General features: G+C 38.2%; 2 protein-coding genes across 15 annotated transcripts in view; one reads left to right on the top strand and one right to left on the bottom strand.

Annotated features, from left to right (window-relative positions):
• NDUFAF5 (NADH:ubiquinone oxidoreductase complex assembly factor 5) overlaps positions 1-1,986 on the bottom strand; it is a 32,958-nt gene extending 30,972 nt beyond the window's left edge. For 2 of the 4 annotated variants that reach the window (XR_008654528.2, XR_008654527.2), the window contains exon 1: positions 1,623-1,882. Coding sequence is in view for 2 of the 4 variants with exons in the window: in XM_055265653.2 (XP_055121628.1) it covers positions 1,623-1,844 (222 nt within the window). In the remaining 2 variants the exon portion in view is untranslated. Of the gene's footprint in view, positions 1-1,622 lie in introns of all 4 variants that reach the window. The other 2 variants (XM_055265653.2, XM_063633987.1) reach the window with 1 other exon arrangement.
• Positions 1,861-19,613, top strand: part of ESF1 (ESF1 nucleolar pre-rRNA processing protein homolog) — an 82,398-nt gene continuing 64,645 nt past the window's right edge. For 3 of the 11 annotated variants that reach the window (XM_063633980.1, XM_063633982.1, XM_063633981.1), the window contains exons 1-7: positions 1,979-2,064; positions 3,733-4,411; positions 10,686-11,083; positions 11,686-11,799; positions 14,033-14,133; positions 15,159-15,311; positions 16,960-17,074. In XM_063633980.1, the coding sequence (XP_063490050.1) occupies positions 3,775-4,411; positions 10,686-11,083; positions 11,686-11,799; positions 14,033-14,133; positions 15,159-15,311; positions 16,960-17,074 (1,518 nt within the window). In that variant the 5' untranslated portion in view covers positions 1,979-2,064; positions 3,733-3,774. Of the gene's footprint in view, positions 2,587-3,732; positions 4,412-10,685; positions 11,084-11,685; positions 11,800-14,032; positions 14,134-15,158; positions 15,312-16,959; positions 17,075-19,613 lie in introns of all 11 variants that reach the window. The other 8 variants (XM_063633976.1, XM_055265544.2, XM_063633977.1 and 5 more) reach the window with 6 other exon arrangements.

Genomic DNA, 19,613 nt, shown 5'->3' on the forward strand with positions numbered 1-19,613 from the left:
AAGTTGTCACTTAAGAAAAACTCTATTATTTGATGACTAACAAATTTATTTTGTGGAACTCATAAATAAACAACTTTTCTGACTGACATTCGCAAGTTAGAAAAAGCCAAATCTGAGGAAAGTGCACCTCCCCTGCCCCAATCCCATCCCAATTTAAGAGTCATAAGGTAAGCACTACCTTTTGCTGGCCTAGCTTCATCTGGTAGCAATAAAGATGTGGGAGTCTAGTATTCCCCACATTCCACTCATTCCCTCATAAACACCCCAGAGTTGCTATTAGGACTTAAAAGTTCCAAACACAGATGTACTTGCTTTTTGAGAGAAGGGCAAGGGAGAAGGGAGCGTAGATGTTTTTCCCCAGGAGTCCACTTTGTACGTCATTCCTAATATGAACACCCTATGTCTATTATAAAAAGAGCTCTCATATACTTTATCTTATTTGTTCTAGTCCCACAAATTGGTGAGGCCTCAATCAAGTTGTAGTCCAGGTGCTTTCTTTGGAGGGAAAGGGCTATGAGCGCACATCTTCGAAGTACACGACATCAGCAGTGTAGTACGTGCACCATGCCTTAAAATGGGATACAAAAAATTTATTGGTAGTAAACGTCCCATAATACACATTGCCAGCCTCTCTAAGACTTCCTGAGAAACAGACACCCTGTCAATCATCCGATCAGACCTGTACTTGCACAGAGCTCTGCTCAAGCTATGAGTTCAATGACTGTTTGTTGCATTATACTTGACTCCAATTTTGTTCCACTCCTGAATAAAAATTTACTGAGGCCTTAACTTGGGAATGCGTGTCCTGAAAGCAGAAACTCTCAGTTTCTGGCTCACCTGGGCAGGGAGAAAGGTTTCTCAAACGAGCCAAGACAAATCAGAAATCTTAATTTGATCTTCCTAAAACATAAATCAGATCACTCCACTGATTAAAACAAGAGCTTCACATTCCCCTAGAGCAGTGCTGACCAAAAATCATGAGAGCCACATACGTAATTTCAAATTTTCTAGTAGCCACATAAGAAAAAAAGTAAAAACGAGAGAAATTTTAATTGAAAAGTTTAAATTTATATTTAATATATTTCTTGTGACCCAATATATCAAAAATAATCACTGCAACATGTAATCAATATAAAAGCTCTTAATGAGCTATTTTACATCCTTTTTTTATACTAAGTCACTATACTCGTGTGTATTTTACAACACATCTCAATTGGACTAGTCACCTTTCAAGTGTTCAACAGCCACGTGTGGCCGGCAGTTACCATACTGGCTGGACAGTGCAGATACAGAAGAAAACCCCAAGTCCCTATCCTGCAAGGCCCTGATGATTTGGGCCCTCCTGACCTTCTCTTCCAATCTCTCCCTCTCTGGAGCTTCACTGGAGGCCTCTATAAGGTCCTTTCGGCCTCAAGGACGTTGCCGAAATGAATGCATGAATGAATGAAAGCATGTTACAAATATGTGAGGCTAGGCCTTGCGTGATTACAGTAGAGGCCGAGAGAGGCAGGGCTGCTGATCAAGGTCAGACGGCGAGGTGGGGTGAGCTCGGGGCCTAGCTGGAACTAGCGGAGAGGAAAACAAGCCTCCGCGTCGCCCGCCCAGCCGCCCCGCGGGCCCACCTCCTCCTTCAGGTAGTCAAACTTCGTCGGCTCGGGCTGCCGGGCCGCCCAGTTCTTCTGTTTCCTTTTCAAATCCCGGTCGAAGATATTCAGGGTTCTGGGCGAGGTGCTGCCGCGAGGAGAGACACCAGAGGTGACTTCCCTACGGCCAAGATTCTCCGCTGGGACCCTCGCCGCCCAAGGTCGCGGACATAAGCGCCAGAGCCCTGCCGGCCGCTGCATCTCCAGCTGCGACCCCAGTTGCCGGCGCTTTTTGTGCGCATGCGCCAGCGCGGCTTTTGTGACTTTTTGTGCGCATGGGCCAGCGCGGCTTTTGTGACAAAGATCTTCGCAAAGGGAACGTGCAAGTAGTTTGGCCTAGTTCGCTTGCCATTACGGCGGAGCGTCACGCGCAGGATTGTGGGTGTGAGCCCCACGTGAGGCTTGGGAAGGACTCCGGACGGTGAGTGGGTATGGGCTGGAGTTGAAGAGCTCGAGTTGAAGGGCTCAAGGTCGTGTGTGTGTGGCGCGGGAAAGAACTAGTCTCTAACAGGATCTCTTTCGGATCTGCGAGGGGTTTTGCGCCTTCCTCCTGAGCCTTTTTCGGCCTCATTCTTCAGACTTCATCGATCCGTTTCAGAGTCGCTTCTCGAATCAGTCTGTTAGCTGCCCCCCTGCGGTACGGGAGGTGGCAAGGAGACCCTAGTTCAGGGGCCAGCCCTGTGTTCTCCGAATTAGAGAGCGGCCAGAAGGGGAGAGTGGGCTGCGGGGATGCGGGCGCGTGTCGGAAGTGAGGTCCGGTCGCCTTCCCTTCTCTCGGATTATCTGACATATAACGAGTGCTTTTGTTCTAAACATTTGCAATACATGCATTACTTCTCCTGGTTGAGGTGGTACCTACCTCGTAAGATTGCTCGGAGAGTTAAGTGCTGTAATACATCGAAAAATGTGTAAATGCACCAGCGATAGCTTTCATTTTTTCCTGGTTAGTATAATTAAAAGGACTTGATTTATAAATAAGAAATACTGCCCTTTTAATCATTTTTTTTCGCGCTTAATAATCAACGACTTTTGGCTCTTTGCAAAATTCCCATCCAGAGATGCTAAACCATTAGAGACTTTTCACAAGGGAACAGTATTAATTTATACACACATATGTATATGTTCTAGTATGTTTTGGGGGGATGAGCTCATTTGGGCCTTCACTTGTAGAATAAGATATTATAGAAAGAAGTGATATTTATTAACTGGTGTGAGACTTTACCTGGAGACTCAAATTTACTTTTTATTTATTTTTAAACTTATTACTTTTGAAGGATGATCGGATTTAAAGAGGAAACTTTGTTAGCTAAACCTGAGTTGAGTTTGGTCTGTTTAGTTAGGATGCTAGTCTTACAGAACTAAAGGCTGTTTGTTGGCAATAGCCGGAGATAAGAAGTAAGGATAATGAGACCAGAATGTGAAGAAACAAATGAGGCCAACGGAGGCTAGGGAATCTTTCTTACTTACTTTTTTTGGTAGACAGGGTCTCACTCTGTTGCCCCAGCTGGTGTGCTGTAGTGCCGTTAGGCTCATTCTAGCCAAGACCTCCCGGGGAAGTGATCCTCTTGCCTCAGCCTCCAGAGTAGCTGGGACTGCAGGCGCCACCATGCCGGGCTCATTTTTGTATTTCTTGTGGGGTTTCACCATGTTACCCAGGCTGGTCCTGAACTCCTGGGCTCAAGTGATCCACCCGCCTTGGCCTCCGAAAGTGCTGGTTAGCCACCGCACTCGGCCTAGGGAATCTTAACTACGTTTGCTTTCAATTAGTAACACATACTGGTATACAAATGGAAATTCTAAGTGAGAACAATGGACGAATAAACATTTGTTCCCCTCCATAAAGCCCTGGGATTCTGCTTTGTCTACCTTAAGTTTATTTCTCTAAATGATCTGTAATGGAAAGCGGATATTTTGGTATGTTTCTGCTTTTTTGCATGTGACCCAGAATAAGTTGGAGAGATGAAATTAGACTTGTTACCTCTATTTTATGTACATATACCTTAGAATATATTGTGAATTAATGTGTTTTAAAACATTTAATTATAGTACTAACCATTATTACCATTAAAACATTTGTTTTATTTTTCAGTATTTGTTTTCTTCAAGCATTTGGTAAGATTAAGAATTAAAAATGTCATCCAAACAAGAAATAATGAGCGACCAGCGGTTTAGACGGGTTGCAAAGGACCCGAGATTTTGGGAAATGCCAGAAAAGGATCGAAAAGTCAAAATTGACAAGAGATTTCGAGCCATGTTTCATGACAAGAAGTTCAAGTTGAACTATGCCGTGGATAAAAGAGGGCGCCCCATTAGCCATAGCACTACTGAGGATTTGAAACGTTTTTACGACCTTTCAGATTCTGATTCCGATCTCTCTGATGAAGATAGTAAAGCATTGAGTCAAAAGAAAACAAAGAAGAAAATAACCCAGACTAAAAAAGAAATCGATTCAAAAAATCTAGTTGAGAAAAAGAAAGAAACCAAGAAGGCTAATCACAAGGGTTCTGAAAATAAAACTGATTTAGATAATTCTGTAGGAATTAAAAAAATGAAAACCTCATGTAAATTTAAGACAGATTCAAACGTAAGTCCGAAGAAGGATAGCAAAGAATTTACAAGAAAAAGTAAGAAAGAGAAAAAAAACATTGTTCAACATACTACAGACTCTTCTCTTGAAGAAAAACGAAGGACATTAGACTCAGGCACCTCTGAAATTGTGAAATCTCCCAGGATCAAGTATTCTAAGACAAGAAGAAAAATGCAATCAGGTAGGTTGGAAAAAATTAGAGATTCTTGGGTGTTACATTATTTTTATACTGATCTTTAAAAAATGTAAACACATTAATATTTTCGTAGTATTATCGAATGGTCAAATGCTTATCTGGAAATACAAAGCTATAAAAGAAATATGCAGTGGTTATTAATTTTTGATGTGGCGCTAGAAGACAGACATGAAAATTTGAATCTTGAAGTTAAACAGTGATTTTGATTAGTGGTGAGCCCTAGTGAGAACTATATTCTCTAACCAGATAAAGTGTTATATGTCATCACATGATAAGAAGAGATGTGTCTAAAGAGGGTAAGTAGGCCGGGCACGATGGCTCACACCTGTAATCCCAGCACTTTGGCAGGCCAAGGCAGGCAGACCACTTGAGGTCAGGAGTTCAAGACCAGCCTGGCCAACATGGTGAAACCCCATCTCTACTAAAAATGCAAAAAATAGCCAGGCATGGTGGCGCACACCTGTAGTCCCAGCTATTCGGGAGGCTGAGGCAGGAGAATTGCTTGAACCTGGGAGGCGGAGGTTGCAATAAGCTGAGATTGCAGCACTGCACTCCAGACTGGCTGACAGAGCGAGACTCTGTCTCAGAAGTAAAATAGGGTAAGTAGGACTCCGTCTCAAAAATAAAATAAGAGGGTAAATACAGTTGAGTACTCATTCATTAATTTGTTCAGCTGCTTTGCCACTAGTATGTGGCAGACAGAATATGAGTAAGGCATCGTCACCCATCTCAGGGCTGTCACTAGCTTATATGATGCCTTTATGCAAATTAGAAAAAGCCATGCTCTCTGGACACACAGAGCTCCCAGGGGTCACACTTTGGTGAAGAGATGGTGCCTTTGAAGCAACAGATTTTTTGCCCCTGAGCAGACACAGCCCCCTCCAGAGTGCATGGCTTGGTGAGTGTAGGATGGCCTTGATTTTAGCCCTTCTTGTCCTTTTATAAATACCCCTGTGCAGATAACAGCCTGCTAAACTTTGTGCAGTGGCCCCTGTTTAAAGCAACATTGTCCAGTAGAAATACATAATTTTGGATTTTCTAGTAACCACATTAAAAAGATGAAACAGGTAAAATTATTTTAAATAATATATTTTATGTAACCCAATATATCAAAATTATTTCAATATGTAATCAATATAAAAGTCAATGTATATTTTACATTCCATTTTCTACTAATTTCATACTAATACTATTTTCATTACATTTCATACATTAATGTCAAGTTAGGCAAAACGCATTTCAAGTGCTCAGTTACCACATGTGACTACTGGCTACCATATTGGACAATGTAGATCTAAAGTAGAAGTCAGAACCATAATACAAAATAGAATAATAGTAAGTGCCATAAAAGATGTTTAGCAGAAAGCCATGGAAATCTGGAGGAAGAAGTCACTGAAGATGTGGTAATCAGAAAAATTCACAGGGGATGCACTACTTTGGGGTGTGGAAAAATTTAAGTTTGAGGACCGGAGTGTTCTACGTGGAAAGAACTTTTTGAGCAAAGATGTGATTGGGCATGTTCAGAAGAGGTCAGTAGTCCCATTTGATTAGATAATAAGGTCTTGAAGGGCCAAAATGAGTAGCAGCTAGAAATGATTGTTTGGAACCAGGTGAGAGACAGCTGGCTCTAATTTGTGTTACGTGTTTACTAAACTTATTAAAATTTTGTGTCACCTCCAGCAGCAAGCAATTTGAGTGCTGATGTTGCTGATAGTTAAAGATGTAACTGAAAACCAGTGGTAGTTCAAATGAGCCAGACCTGTGATTACAGGATCCAAGGAGGGGTCTTGATAGGCCGAGAGGTCTTGATAGGCCAAGAGGTCTTGATAGGCAGAGATCACACTGGGAAGTTAGAAAGTATCAGGCAGTGGAGTGAATTCTGGATAGCAGGGACTAGGGAGTCAGTGGTGGTATCCCATTTTACATTTATAGTGGAACCAGGCAACAGACCTCTTGAGGTGTAGGAAGAAAGGATAGGTATCCGGTTACTAAAATTGAAGAATAGGATTGGAATGGGACCAGCAGCAAAGTTGATTTGATGCTGAATTAGTGAGGTAAGTTAGTCTAGCATCCACTTCATTTGGGGCACTGAATTAATATAACATAGCTGTATAATCCTTTAGATTGATTTTACAGACTCTTTTTACATATCTTTTCTCATTTAATTTTCTTAGTTACTTTGAGCAATAAGACTGTATCAGCGAACAAGATTAAAGTGACTTATGTAAGGACATGCAGACCTGGAACTGCAACTCAAGTCTTCTGACTCCTTCTACCACCCTACGTTATTTGCAGTAATTTTGTTGGTTCCATAGTCTAGGAAAGGCATTATTCATAAATAAGGATTATGTGGCTCCATATATAATCTTCTGTTCATTATCCGTTCATCAGTTATTACAGCAATTACTGTGTGCAAGGGACTTTTTAAGTGCTGTGAAGTAAAGGTGATGTGAGGACTTGCAGTGTGATATTTGTCATTATAAAATGTTCATGCCCAGCACTTGCACTCATCAAAATCTATTTTACATAAATAATTGGATGTGTGCAAAGAATGTGCATTGCAGCATTATTTTTAAAATAAAGTGGTAACTGGCTGGGCACAGTGGCTCACCTTTATAATCCCAGCACTTTGGGAGTGGATTATAAGCAATCCGAGGCGGGTGGATTACTTGAGGTCAGGAGTTTGAGACCAGCCTAGCCAACATGGCAAAACCCGGTCTCTACCAAAAATACAAAAATAGCTGGGCATAGTGGTGCACTACTGTAATCGCACCTACTTGGGAGGCTGAGGCACGAGAATCACTTGAACCCAGGAGGTAGAGGTTGCAGTGAGCCAAGATCGTGCCACTGCACTCCAGCCTGGGCAACGGAGCAAGACCCTGTCTCAAAAAATAAAAATAGAAATAGAAATTAAAATAAAATGGTAACAAATCATTAAGAGATTAATTAAATATATGCAAACATCTATGATCTATGAAGTTTTAAAAATAGGTTACAAAATAATGATATGACCAGTTATTTAAGAAAAATTAGTGTTCAAATTAGAGAAAACAAATTTAGGGATATGGTTGTATACTAAAATAACGAGTTATCTTTGAATGAAAAGTTACTACTAGTCACCTTTGTTTTATTTATTACTATACTAGTCACCTTTGTTTTATTTATTACTATACTAGTCACCTTTGTTTTATTTATTAACCATATTTTCCTAACTTTTTTTGGTTTGTAATGGTCATTCATTTGCTTTGTAATGATCATTCATTATGTTTATAATTGGGGGAAAATGGTAAAGCAGGTTTTTTTTTTTTTTTTTTGAAGTAGCTGGATAAGTAGTAATGTTTACAGTCACTGCTAGAGCAATGTTGTCTAGGAATAGAGACATTTATATTTGTGTAACCCCACATTATCTTGCACAAGGTTGTGTACATTGTGGGCTCTAAGCAGATACTTTTTGGGGTTTTTTTTTTTTTTATTTTTATTTTTGGAGACAAGGTCTTGCTCTGCTGCCCAGGCTGGAGTGCAGTGGTGCAATCACAGCTCACTGCAGCCTCAACTTCCTGGGCTCAGGTGATTCTCCCACCTCAGCCTTCCAAGTCACTGGGACCACAGGTGCACCTCACCATGCCTGGCTAATTTTTGTATTTTTGTAGAGACAGAGTTTTGCCATTGTGCCCAGGCTTGTCTCAAACTCCTGGGCTCAAGATCCTCCCATCTTGGCCTCCTAACGTGATGGGATTACAGGCGTGAGCAGCTGTGCTCAGCTGCAGATACTTATTGAATGAATAAATACTCTGAATGCCGTTGATATTGTTAAAAACATTAAAATAGAAGACCTCTTTAAGTCTCTTACGCAACACTTTATTATTATATAACCCGAAGTGTGGTATGTATACCATTGTCATACGTGAGAAGATTTTTGATGATACTCAAACTTCTAAAATATTAATAGTTATTTACTATGTCAACATCTTAGAAAACAATGTAATTACCCTGTCACTTCTGTGACTTTAGGAATATTGTTTAGAGCAAAACTAACTTTTTAAAAATTCAATTTAATAAAAATCAATGATATTCAAAAATCATGAAAATGGTATAATGACTGACACTTGAGAAATATTGCAATACTAGATAGACTGGGTCTGTAAGATGTTATTTCTAAGCTTGTTGCTTAAAAGTAAATTCTGCCTACCTCATAGTAACTTTCGATGTTGTGTTTTTCGGATCTCATATATAGAACCTGTGACAGTGCTTTCATTTTGGCGCTTTCCACTTCTATTGGCTAGTTATTTTTATTAATCCCTGCCTAGTTGTGGTGGTAACATAAAAGCCCATTTCCTGCTTTTCCTTCTAACAAGATGCCTTTTCATTCAGTTAGTCTCAGGTCAAGTTGTATCTTTGTGAAGCCTTTTTATAAATACCTCTCTGCAGGCAAATTTAGATGTTTCTCACTGTATGGTGATTGAGAACATAGATTTATAAATCAGTAAACGGTTACCTTTTATTTATGAATCCATCAAGAGCATGAGATCATGTTACAAATCTTCTCTCTTTTCCCTTATCCTAGCTCAATTCTTTGTATGTAGTAGATAGTAAGTATTTGGTCAGTGAATGACTATTATAAGATTATAGGACCAAGAGAAAATTAGTTCCAATTTCATTCTAAATCTTAAACTTCTAAATTTGCTTTTAATTTTCCAAACGTAGAGCCTGTAAGCAGAAACATAAGCTCCAACTTAAAGATGAATAAAACATGTAAGATATATCTACACACCCAATAGATAGAAGCTTGTGATTGCTTTAGAAGTAGGAAATGAGCCCTTTCAGAGTTGTGAGGACTAGAATTTCCATCTTAAGCAAAAACAGTCTTTTAATCTTGGTGTATTGCTAATCATGACAGTTGATTACAAAGTTCAAGACCTGGCAGAAAAATTATAAATATTATTTCTCTGTCTTTATAGGTGATCTCATCCACATCACAGCTTCTGTTGTCAACTACATATGAATGAGTCACTGATCTCCAACTCAGACTTCTCTGAGCTGTACACTCTTATTATTGATACTTTCTTTTAGATGACTGAGTGGCACTTCGTATTCAACATATTCAAAACTGAACTCATGATTTCCCTCCACCAAACAAACTAGTTCATTTCCAATGTTCCCTTTTCATCTGTCCGTCTTCTTAGCTAACTGGCTCTGAAAGCTAAGAAGCTATGACTCATCTTTGACACTTCCAAAACTCCTAGTCCCCATGTCAAATCTCCAGTCGGTAATTATTATTGGTTTCACTTCCTGACTGACTCTGAAATGCATGTACTTCTCTGCATACATACTGCCACCCAACTTAGTGCTACCTTCATTTCTTGCTTTTTGTACTGTACTACCTTTACTATATTCACATCTGTTCTTTACTTTCCCCGGTCAGTTTTCTACAGTATAGTCAAGGTGATCTCCTCCATATGCAAGTCTGAGGATGACAGTATCCAAAAGAAGATGACATCCTCTTTTTTGAAAACAGCAGTGTCTTCCCATTGCTTTTATGAAAAAGTCCAAGTTCTCTATATGGTTTTTAGATAGCTTGGCCTCTACTTAACTCTTCATTTCCATTTGTTACTTAATTCCGTGCTATCTGTGATCTGGACATGATTGTTGGCTTTTTCCTATTGGCAGATTTTTACAGGTGTCTTCCTTGCTGTTTCAAACAAATTTCCATGTATTAGTCTAACTTTGACTATTTAACTGCTGTTCATCCTTCAAGTAACAGCTCAGTTATCACTCACTTAGGGACCCCATTAAATCCCCTTAGAAAACATTCTTTCTTGGATATCTTAGTTGTGATTTTAACTTTTCCTGTATATTGATTTTATTTGATATCCATGTATTCTTTTCACTCAGCTAGAAGTTTCATTGAGAGCACTGTTTGCTTCTCTTTTGCCAACTGTTGTATACTGAGCACTTAGCACATAGCAGGCACACTGTTAAGTATTGAATGAATGTCTGGATCTACTTGCATGATGTGAGCATGTGTTAGGATTTCCATTAAATAACCTGGTTAAGTGTATTTTCCTTTACTCTGTTACATAGAAGTTATGGTTAGGATTTCTATCATAAAAATTGACTAAGCATTTACTGAATTTATATTTGCCTTTACTGTGTTTCATAGAAATTATATTTTTATTGGAGTTGATGTCAAGATAATTTGGATTCAGTTTAATTCAGCATATATCTTTTCTTAATTTCTTTCCCCTTTAACATTTTGCAGTGGTTCCACCCATAATGACAAGAGACAGTGATGGTTATGAAAACTCAACAGATGGTGAAATGCTTGACAAAGATGCTCTGGAGGAAGATTCAGAAAGCATTAGTGAAATAAGAAGTGGTGAGGAATCTGAAAATGAAATTACAGGTGTTGGTAGAGCTTCAGGTGATGATGATGATGGAAGTGATGATGAAGATGGGGATGAAGATGAAGAGGAGGATGAAGATGAGGATAGTGAGGATGATGATGAAAGTGACAGTGGCCCTGATCTTGCAAGGGGTAAAGGAAATATAGAAACTAGTTCTGAAGATGAAGATGATATGGCAGATTTGTTTCCAGAAGAATCTGGTTTTGAGCATGCTTGGAGAGAATTAGATAAAGATGCTCCTCGTGCTGATGAGGTAACCTTTTGAATAAACAAGATTATTTGTGAAAAACACAGTACAAGCAGCTTTTATGGGTGGTAGAATTGATGTCATTAAGTGGGAAAAGCTTATCGGTAATAGTATTCTTGATTATTCTGATTAAAATTTGATATGGAATATAATTATATGAACTAGAAGACGTCCAAGCAGATAAGGAAGAGGCTCTACATAAATAATTAAAAGTTGCTTGAAATTTTTAATACTTGTTTTAGCTAGTAGTTTGTATTTCTGTTTGTACGGCACCCCATAGAAATGTTGCAGGGTAACATACTCAACTTCCTTACTCATGCATGCATGGCAAAATAGCTTAACAAACTTGGTAGTTAAAAAATCAGCTCATGATCATGTTCTGATTTAAGAATTAAGACCAAGTAAGAGAAAGTACTTACCTGTTACAGTTTTACTATTGTTTGGCTCATTTGAAGTTCTCTTTTATATACTAAATTACGCTTAGATAACTACCGTACTGTTAATTTCAGAGCATAGGGGACAGAAGGCATTACATTTTTAGAATCTTTATTTTTCAAGTATTGAGAATGATATGGATTATGTACTATTTAATTATTCTCATTTCTCAGATTACACGTCGATTAGCAGTTTGTAACATGGACTGGGATAGATTAAAGGCAAAAGATTTGCTGGCTCTGTTCAATTCATTTAAACCCAAAGGAGGTGTAATATTTTCCGTCAAGGTAAGAATTGATTTCATTTTGAAATAAATATTTCTAGGCATTTTAAGTTAAATCTGATTTTTTTTTTTGGCCATAGTTTTCCTTTTTAGGAAAATACTGTGGAAGTTGTCCAATACAATTGAGTGTGAAACTTTGTAGCAGGTATAAATGTTAGAAAGGAAGGGGTGAAATTATTATTATTGATAGGTTATATGATTGTTTACACATTAAAAACCCAAAGAAATAAAAGCTCAGTAAAGGGACAGGGTATAAGAAGTGTTTTTAACAATAAATTGCATTCCTTATTGCTAACACTGGCCAATTAAGGAAAAAAAAAATCTAATTATACTAGAAACAAAACCACATAAAGTCCTTGGAAATTACCTTAATAAACACAAATGACCTATGTGAAGTAAACTGTAACACTTGATAAATTTGAAAAACTTACAGAAATTTGAGAACACCATATTTCAAGCCAACCTAATGATTAAGAATCCAGGCTTTGCATTATTACAGACCTGGGTTCAAATCTTGATTCTCGTAAGTGTTATGTGATCCTGGACACTTAATCTCTCAAATATGTTTACATCTTTCCAATGTATCCAAATGGATATAACAATAGTATTGGTGATTGTAAGGAGTAAGTATAAAGGAGCTTGAACTAAGTATTTAGTGCAGTGCCTGCAATAGCCCTGCCCTCAATCATTATTAGAGATTGAGCCTCCCTTATCCAAAATGCTTGGGATCAGAAGTGTTTAGAATTTCAGATTTTGAAATAAAATTGCATTATATATACTTACTGGTTGAGCATCGCAATTCCAAAATCTGAAATGCTCCGATGAGCATTTCCTTTGAACCTCATGTTGACAGTCAAAAAGTTTGAAATTTTGGAGCATTTTGGATTTGGGATTTGGGATACTCAACCTGTATTATTCTGTTTAAATATTTAAAGATGTTGTGTCTACTGTTCTAGGGTAATTTTGATCAAAATCCCAGTTCAAGTCAAAGTTAAGAAAAAGGATACCAATAATCATCTAAAAGAATAAACAAATTAAGAGTAGCTAATAAACTTTTGAGAAATCATGCTAATATAAAAACTCACCCTGTCGCTTCTCAGCCTTTTGGCTAAGATCAAGTGTAAAAACTCACCCTACAAGTTACGATATCTAAACATTTCATGATGCTATGGGGGTTGACAGGTTTGGGTAAAAATGGGACAAATTGGTAGAATAGAATAGATAGAAAGAGTTCATATGATAACTTAGATCAAAATAGGCTGCTTGAATATTTGGACAAATGAACAAGTCATTGGATAGAGAACTTGGTTCAGATCTTCACCTCCTAATAGCTCCAGTGAAACTCTAAATGAAGCAAAGGAAAAAAAAATAAAAGTCAAGCCAAAGAAACAATTTGAAAAACCTGTGTTTTAGGCAATAGTAAGAACTTCTAGACTTAGAAAAGAGGAAAAAAAAGAATCAAAAGACGTGACTACATATATATTATAAACTTACATATTAAACCTATTGTGTATATATATATACAATTCAAGTTAGTAAGAAAAGCTTGGATCATCTTGTTGATAAATTGCGTATTTCAGACAGTTTAAAAAAGCATGTATTCATTAACAAATGTATATTAAGCCTAGTAGTATCAAAACAATGTCATTAATACAATTATTTCTTGACTCTTAAAGTAGGCAAGATTTTAGAAAATACCACACCTGGTGAGAGTGAATCCTTTTTCTTATATCGAGACTATACCTAATCTATATAAGGTTGTCGTCAGTTCTGTTCTATTTCTTTAAAAGAAAGCACTGGATAAATGGTGTGACAGAGATAAGTTGGTTATTACAAAATTGATTTTCATTATATGTTTATTTTTCTGTATTTCATGTAAACTAATTCAGTCATTTTTCATGTGTGTGTTTATACTCAGATTTCCTTGAGCTTAGCATCTTGTTTTGCTTTTGATTTTTCATTTGGGTCTCGGAACCATCTTGTCCCAGGTGGTATGTGGAGGAGATACTCTATTTTTGTTTCCAAGCCTCATATCTATTAGTCTCTAGCCAAAGTGATCTATTTTTAAATAAAATTTCTCAAGATGCTCTAGCTTCCTATAGTGAATTTGGAAGTGAATCACCGTTGCTGTTTTCATTGAGTCAAGTTGTGACTTTTAGAGTTCCTGACTTCGACAGGTCTAGATATTTGTGTAAAGGAATGTACAAATTACATTGATCCTATTTTTTTCTGTTTAGATATATCCTTCAGAATTTGGAAAGGAGAGGATGAAGGAAGAGCAAGTTCAAGGACCAGTAGAGCTATTAAGTATTCCTGAAGATGCCCCAGAAAAAGACTGGTATTAAATCACTGTAGAACATAAAACTAAACCTCATAAATTCATGTCATTAGTTCAGAATTCTGGTCACCTTAATAGTTAACACCAAAGTTTATACTTGTGCCATTCATGGTTAAAACAGGTTGCAAAACAGATTTAAAGTCTGTTAAAAGTGGTACATTATTCCAAGAAGATTTTTGTTTGTGTATATTTCTATTTCTGTATTCATGAAAGTAATTATTGCAGTTTTTGAAAAACATTTCATGATTAAACTGATTTGGAGTTCTTTTGAATTCTTTCAGCCTCTAATGCTCTGAATTAGTATATTTTGCTTTTTTTTGAGACATCATTGAAGCTCTGTTTGCTTTCAAATTATATAATTTTTTCTTATTTGAGAATCAAATAGAAAAGTGAAAGAATGATAAAACTTTTTTTATCATCATGGTACAATATAGAAAATAATTTAAGATAGTTTTTAAGCCACTAGGTGGAGCTATATTTGCACTTAATAAAAATGAGGGTTAAATAGATTAGTGACAGGAGAGAGCAGATGAAGACCTTCAAAGAATGTGTTGTAGCAATGCTTTGTGTGGAACCTAAAAAAAAAAAAAAAAAAGAATGTATTGTAGTTAAGCAAAATCAAACTTACAGACTCTTAAGCAAACATTTTGCAAGATAAGAAATGTCTTTTAGCTAATGCTTTTCTAGCATATTTTATAATAGAATTATCTTTATTGGTTTTACTTGAGAAGGCAGTATGTGATAGCAAAGTAACTATTCTGTGAGTTAAATTATAGATAAGCACATGTAATTCCCACACTCTCCTTTCCTAGATACCAAATTCCAATCCAAATATCTGTACCTTGTGAGAATAATAAGTTGAGCTTAAGTATTTAATGTTTATGAAGGCAAAGTCATGAAGGAAAGATGGCTTGGTATGAAGGCCAGCTTGTAATATGTTTTTCTTGAAAGAATTACATTTATTTTTTAAAGGGAAATTTTTGTGTTTCTGTATAAGTATGCTTAATAAGTTTTTCCCACTTTAGGACGTCTAGAGAAAAATTGAGAGATTATCAATTCAAACGACTGAAGTACTATTATGCAGTAGTAGACTGTGATTCTCCGGAAACAGCTAGTAAAATTTATGAGGATTGTGATGGCCTGGAATTTGAAAGTAGTTGTTCTTTCATAGATCTAAGGTAATCCAGTGTATGTATTACCAATTTAATCTTTTAGTACAACATGATTATAGGAAGTAAAATATTTGAACTGGTAGTGATCTCTGTTTTATATTCTAAAATGTTTTTTTTGCTTTTGGGTTGACTCTATCCCATGGAACATCACTCCTAAGAAAGAAAACAAAAAAGAAAATGCTAAAGTATTATGTATGAATCATCTCCACATCTTTGTCCTTTCAGACATATTGGCTCTGTTTTTAAGATGGTGTACCTTACACAATAATATTTCCTTGCAACTGCTTTTTAGAGCTAGGAACCAGATGAAGTTAACTTTTAAAAATGCATGGAGGAAGGGGCGGAGGAATTGGAAAACAGATTGTTATCTCTAGATCCGTGCTATCCAGTATAGTAGCCACTAAGTCATATTTGGTTATTTTAGTTAAATAAAATTTAAAATTCAGTTGCATAGTCATGTTTCAAATAATTAATGGTTACATTTTGGACAGAGCATATATAAAACATTGCCCTTGTCACAGAGAGTTCTGTTAGACAACACTGCTCTAAATGTAAATGGCTAAATGTACAATTAGGAAATTATAAGAATCAACCTTAAGCTTTCCCTTGTTTTCAGTGACACCTCATGTATATGATACTTTGTATTCACAATGCTTACCCATAAATAATTACATTTGATCTTCAAAATACAATATAGCCAGCTGGGCATAGTAGCTCATGCCTATAATCCCAGCACTTTGGGAGCCCTAGGCAGGAAGATCGCTTGAACCCAGGAGTTCAAGACCAGCCTGGGCAACATAGTGAGACCCTGTCTCTACAAAAAAAATTTTTTTTTTTTTTTTTTTTTTTTTTTTGAGACGGAATCTCTCTCTGTTGCCCAGGCTGGAGTGCAGTGGCGCCATCTCGGCTCACTGCAAGCTCCGCCTCCCGGGTTCACACCATTCTCCTGCCTCAGCCTCCCGAGGAGCTGGGACTACAGGCACCCGCCACCACGCCTGGCTAATTTTTTTTGTATTTTTAGTAGAGATGGGGTTTCACTGTGTTAGCCAGGATGGTCTCGATCTCCTGACCTCGTGATCCGCCTGCCTCGGCCTCCCAAAATGCTGGGATTACTGGCGTGAGCCACCGCGCCTGGCCTCTACAAAAAAATTTAAAAGTAAAAATTAGCCGGGCATGTTGGCGCACACCTGTAGAGGATTGCTTGAGCCCAGGCCGTTGAGACTTCAGTGAGCCATGATTATGCCATGGCCCTCCAACCTGGGTGATGGAGCAAGACCCTCTCTCTAAAAACAACAACAAAAACATGTAGTCAATGACTGCACTATCAGAAGTCTGGATCTTTTTGAAATGTGAGGGACCCACATGTGCTTGCACCTGACTCATTAACTGACTCCTAATGCAGGATTTCTATCTATACAGCATTCTTTTAAATTTAGTGGAATTATAGAGTTACAGCTTTTGAATTTCAGAAATTTATACAAAGATGAATTCATTCAGAAATATACAAAGGTTATGTCTAACATTCTCTTAAACGTGTGTCTTTTAGAAAGTTATATGTATGTATGTATAAACAACTAATTAGATGAGAATCTAAACTGTGGTTGTTTATCACTGCAGCGTATGTTTAAATAAATTTTTTTTCTTTACTTCTTAGGTTTATACCAGATGATATTACTTTTGATGATGAGCCTAAGGATGTAGCCTCAGAAGTGAATTTAACAGCATATAAACCAAAATATTTCACATCTGCTGCAATGGGAACATCAACGGTATTTCTTAACTTTAAAAAATATGTAGCTGGACTCTATTGCTTTATGAAGAGATTTTGTATATTATAGCATCTTTAAAAATGGAAAGTATTAATTTTTTTATTACTATTTTTTCTTGAGAGAGAGTCTCGCTTTCTCACCCAGGCTGGAGTGCAGTGGTATGACCTCGACTCACTGTAACCTCTGCCTCACAGGTTGAAGCGATTCTCGTGCCTCAGCTGCCCAAGTAGCTGGGATTACAGGTGTGTACCACTACACCTGGCTAATTTTTGTGGTTTTACTAGGGACAGTGTTTCGCCATGTTGACCAGGCTGGTCTTGAACTCCTGACCTCAAGTGAGGCCGCCTTGGCTTCCCAAAGTGCTGGGATTACAGGTGTCGTGAGCCACTGCTCCCAGCCTCAAAGTATTCAAAATTTTAATGCATGGGTACAGATAGAAATGAGACACAAGCGTGTCTGCCTCTACCACATCTGTGAACCTATTTTCAGATTCTTGTTACGCATTTAAGCCTGTGTCAGTTACCTGCTGATGTTTCTTTTTTCTTTTCTGTCTTTCCTGTACACTCTTCTGTCTTTCCTATACGCTCTAATACATCAGTTATTAATATCCTAGGGAATAAGGGGAAGTGGATAATAAATTACCTCCCAGCGCAGTTAAACAAAACTAGTGAAAATTTAAAATAGGAGTACCTTTTTCTGCAGATGATTCAAAACTGTAAAAAGAATTGATATGGAATAATTAAGGTATAATAGATGTCACATTAATGCTTAATAACAAATAGCCAAAAGGTTTTTGTCTATTGAAATAGTTTATTACTTAGGTGACTACCTTCTCCCTTTTCTTTTCTTTTTTTTTTTTTTTTTTTTGAGACAGAGTCTTGCTCTGTCGCCCAGGCTGGAGTGCAGTGGCGCTATCTCTGCACACTGCAACCTCTGCCTCCTGGATTCAAGTGATTCTTCTGCCACAGCCTCCCTGGTAGCTGGGATTACAGGTGTGTGCCACTACACCCGGCTAATTTTTGTATTTTTAGTAGAGATTGGGTTTCACCATGTTGGCCAGGCTGGTCTTGAACTCCTGAGCTCAGGTGATCCGCCCCCCTTCTGCCTCCCAAAGTGCTGGAATTATAGATGTGAGCCACTGCGCCTGGCTCCTTCTCTCTTTTCTTTTGTTTTTTCTTTTTTTGGAGACCAAGTCTCACTCTGTTGCCTAGGCTGGAGTACGGTGGTGCAATCCTGGCTCACTGCAACCTCTGCCTCCCAGGTTCAAGTGATTCTCCTGTCTCAGCCTCCCGAGTAGCTGGGATTACAGGGGCACACCACCATGCCCAGCTAATTTTGTATATTTAGTACAGACGGGGTTTCACCATGTTAGGCCAATCTTGAACTCCCGACCTCTGGTGATCCACCCGCCTTGGCCTCCCTTCTCCCTTTTCTTTCTCCCAATAACCTTTCTGTCCACAGCTGTACTCTGCAATAGCCACAATAGCTTCCCTCTGCTTTTCCTGTGTGATAAATCACCGTGCTTCTCTGAGGAGGGACTGGTAGCAGAGAGAGTAGCTGTATCTGTCTGTCACCTGCTATGCCGTGGTGGGCACTGTATGGCATTGCTTAGTTACTCAATGTAGTAAAACTCTACCATTACATAGTAAGCAAAGTCTAAAAAATTCAGTCACATGAAATTAAAGTCATGTTATTTTCAGGACCAACATAATGATCAGGGCCAGCCTGTCCAGCCAGCCAGTGTAGAGTTCCTGAGTCCCGGCTGTATCATCAACATCTGTCCTAGTTCCAACAGTGGTTTGGTGGTTATCAGCTCAGGCTTAATTGTCAGAATAGGGATCATTTCTGAATCCTCTGACTAGCTGGAATTTCTGAGACAGGTGGCAGAGATTTTAAGGATCTCTTAAAATGGATGTGGGATCTACCCTATGATGAAGATAAAATATCTGGCAGGGCCTTATATGAGAATAGGGGCTATGTGCAGGACAGGAGCCAGTCATCACTGCATCAGTCATGTCATAGATGAATTCATGTATCATGGAGGTTTAAACTACTTCCAACTAATAGATGCTTTTCTCATCAGTGGTTCTTAATCTTTTTTTAAAATGGACTCCACTGAGATCGTGTTGTTTTAGCAACAGATTTTATATAGTTTGCAGATCTCCTGAAATCTTAGAATTCCAGGTGAAAAAACATGTTTTCACTGATTCATAATGTTAACCTTTTTTTTTTTTTTTTTTTTTTTGAGATAGAGTTTTGCTCTTGTTGCCCAGGCTGGAGTGCAATGGCATGATCTCAGCTCACTGCAACCTCTGCCTCCTGAGTAGCTGAGATTACAGGCCTCCTGATTCTCCTGCCTCAGCCTCCCAAGTAGCTGGGGTTACAGGCACCTGCTACCACGCCTGGCTAATTTTTCGTGTAGAGATGGGGTTTCGCCATGTTGGCCAGGCTGGTCTTGAACTCCTGACCTCAGGTGATCCACCCGCCTTGGCCTCCCAAAGTGTTGGGATTACAAGTGTGAGCCACCATGCCTGGCCCA

The sequence above is a fragment of the Symphalangus syndactylus genome, chromosome 24, assembly GCF_028878055.3.
Source record: "Symphalangus syndactylus isolate Jambi chromosome 24, NHGRI_mSymSyn1-v2.1_pri, whole genome shotgun sequence".
NCBI classification, from domain to species: domain Eukaryota; kingdom Metazoa; phylum Chordata; class Mammalia; order Primates; family Hylobatidae; genus Symphalangus; species Symphalangus syndactylus.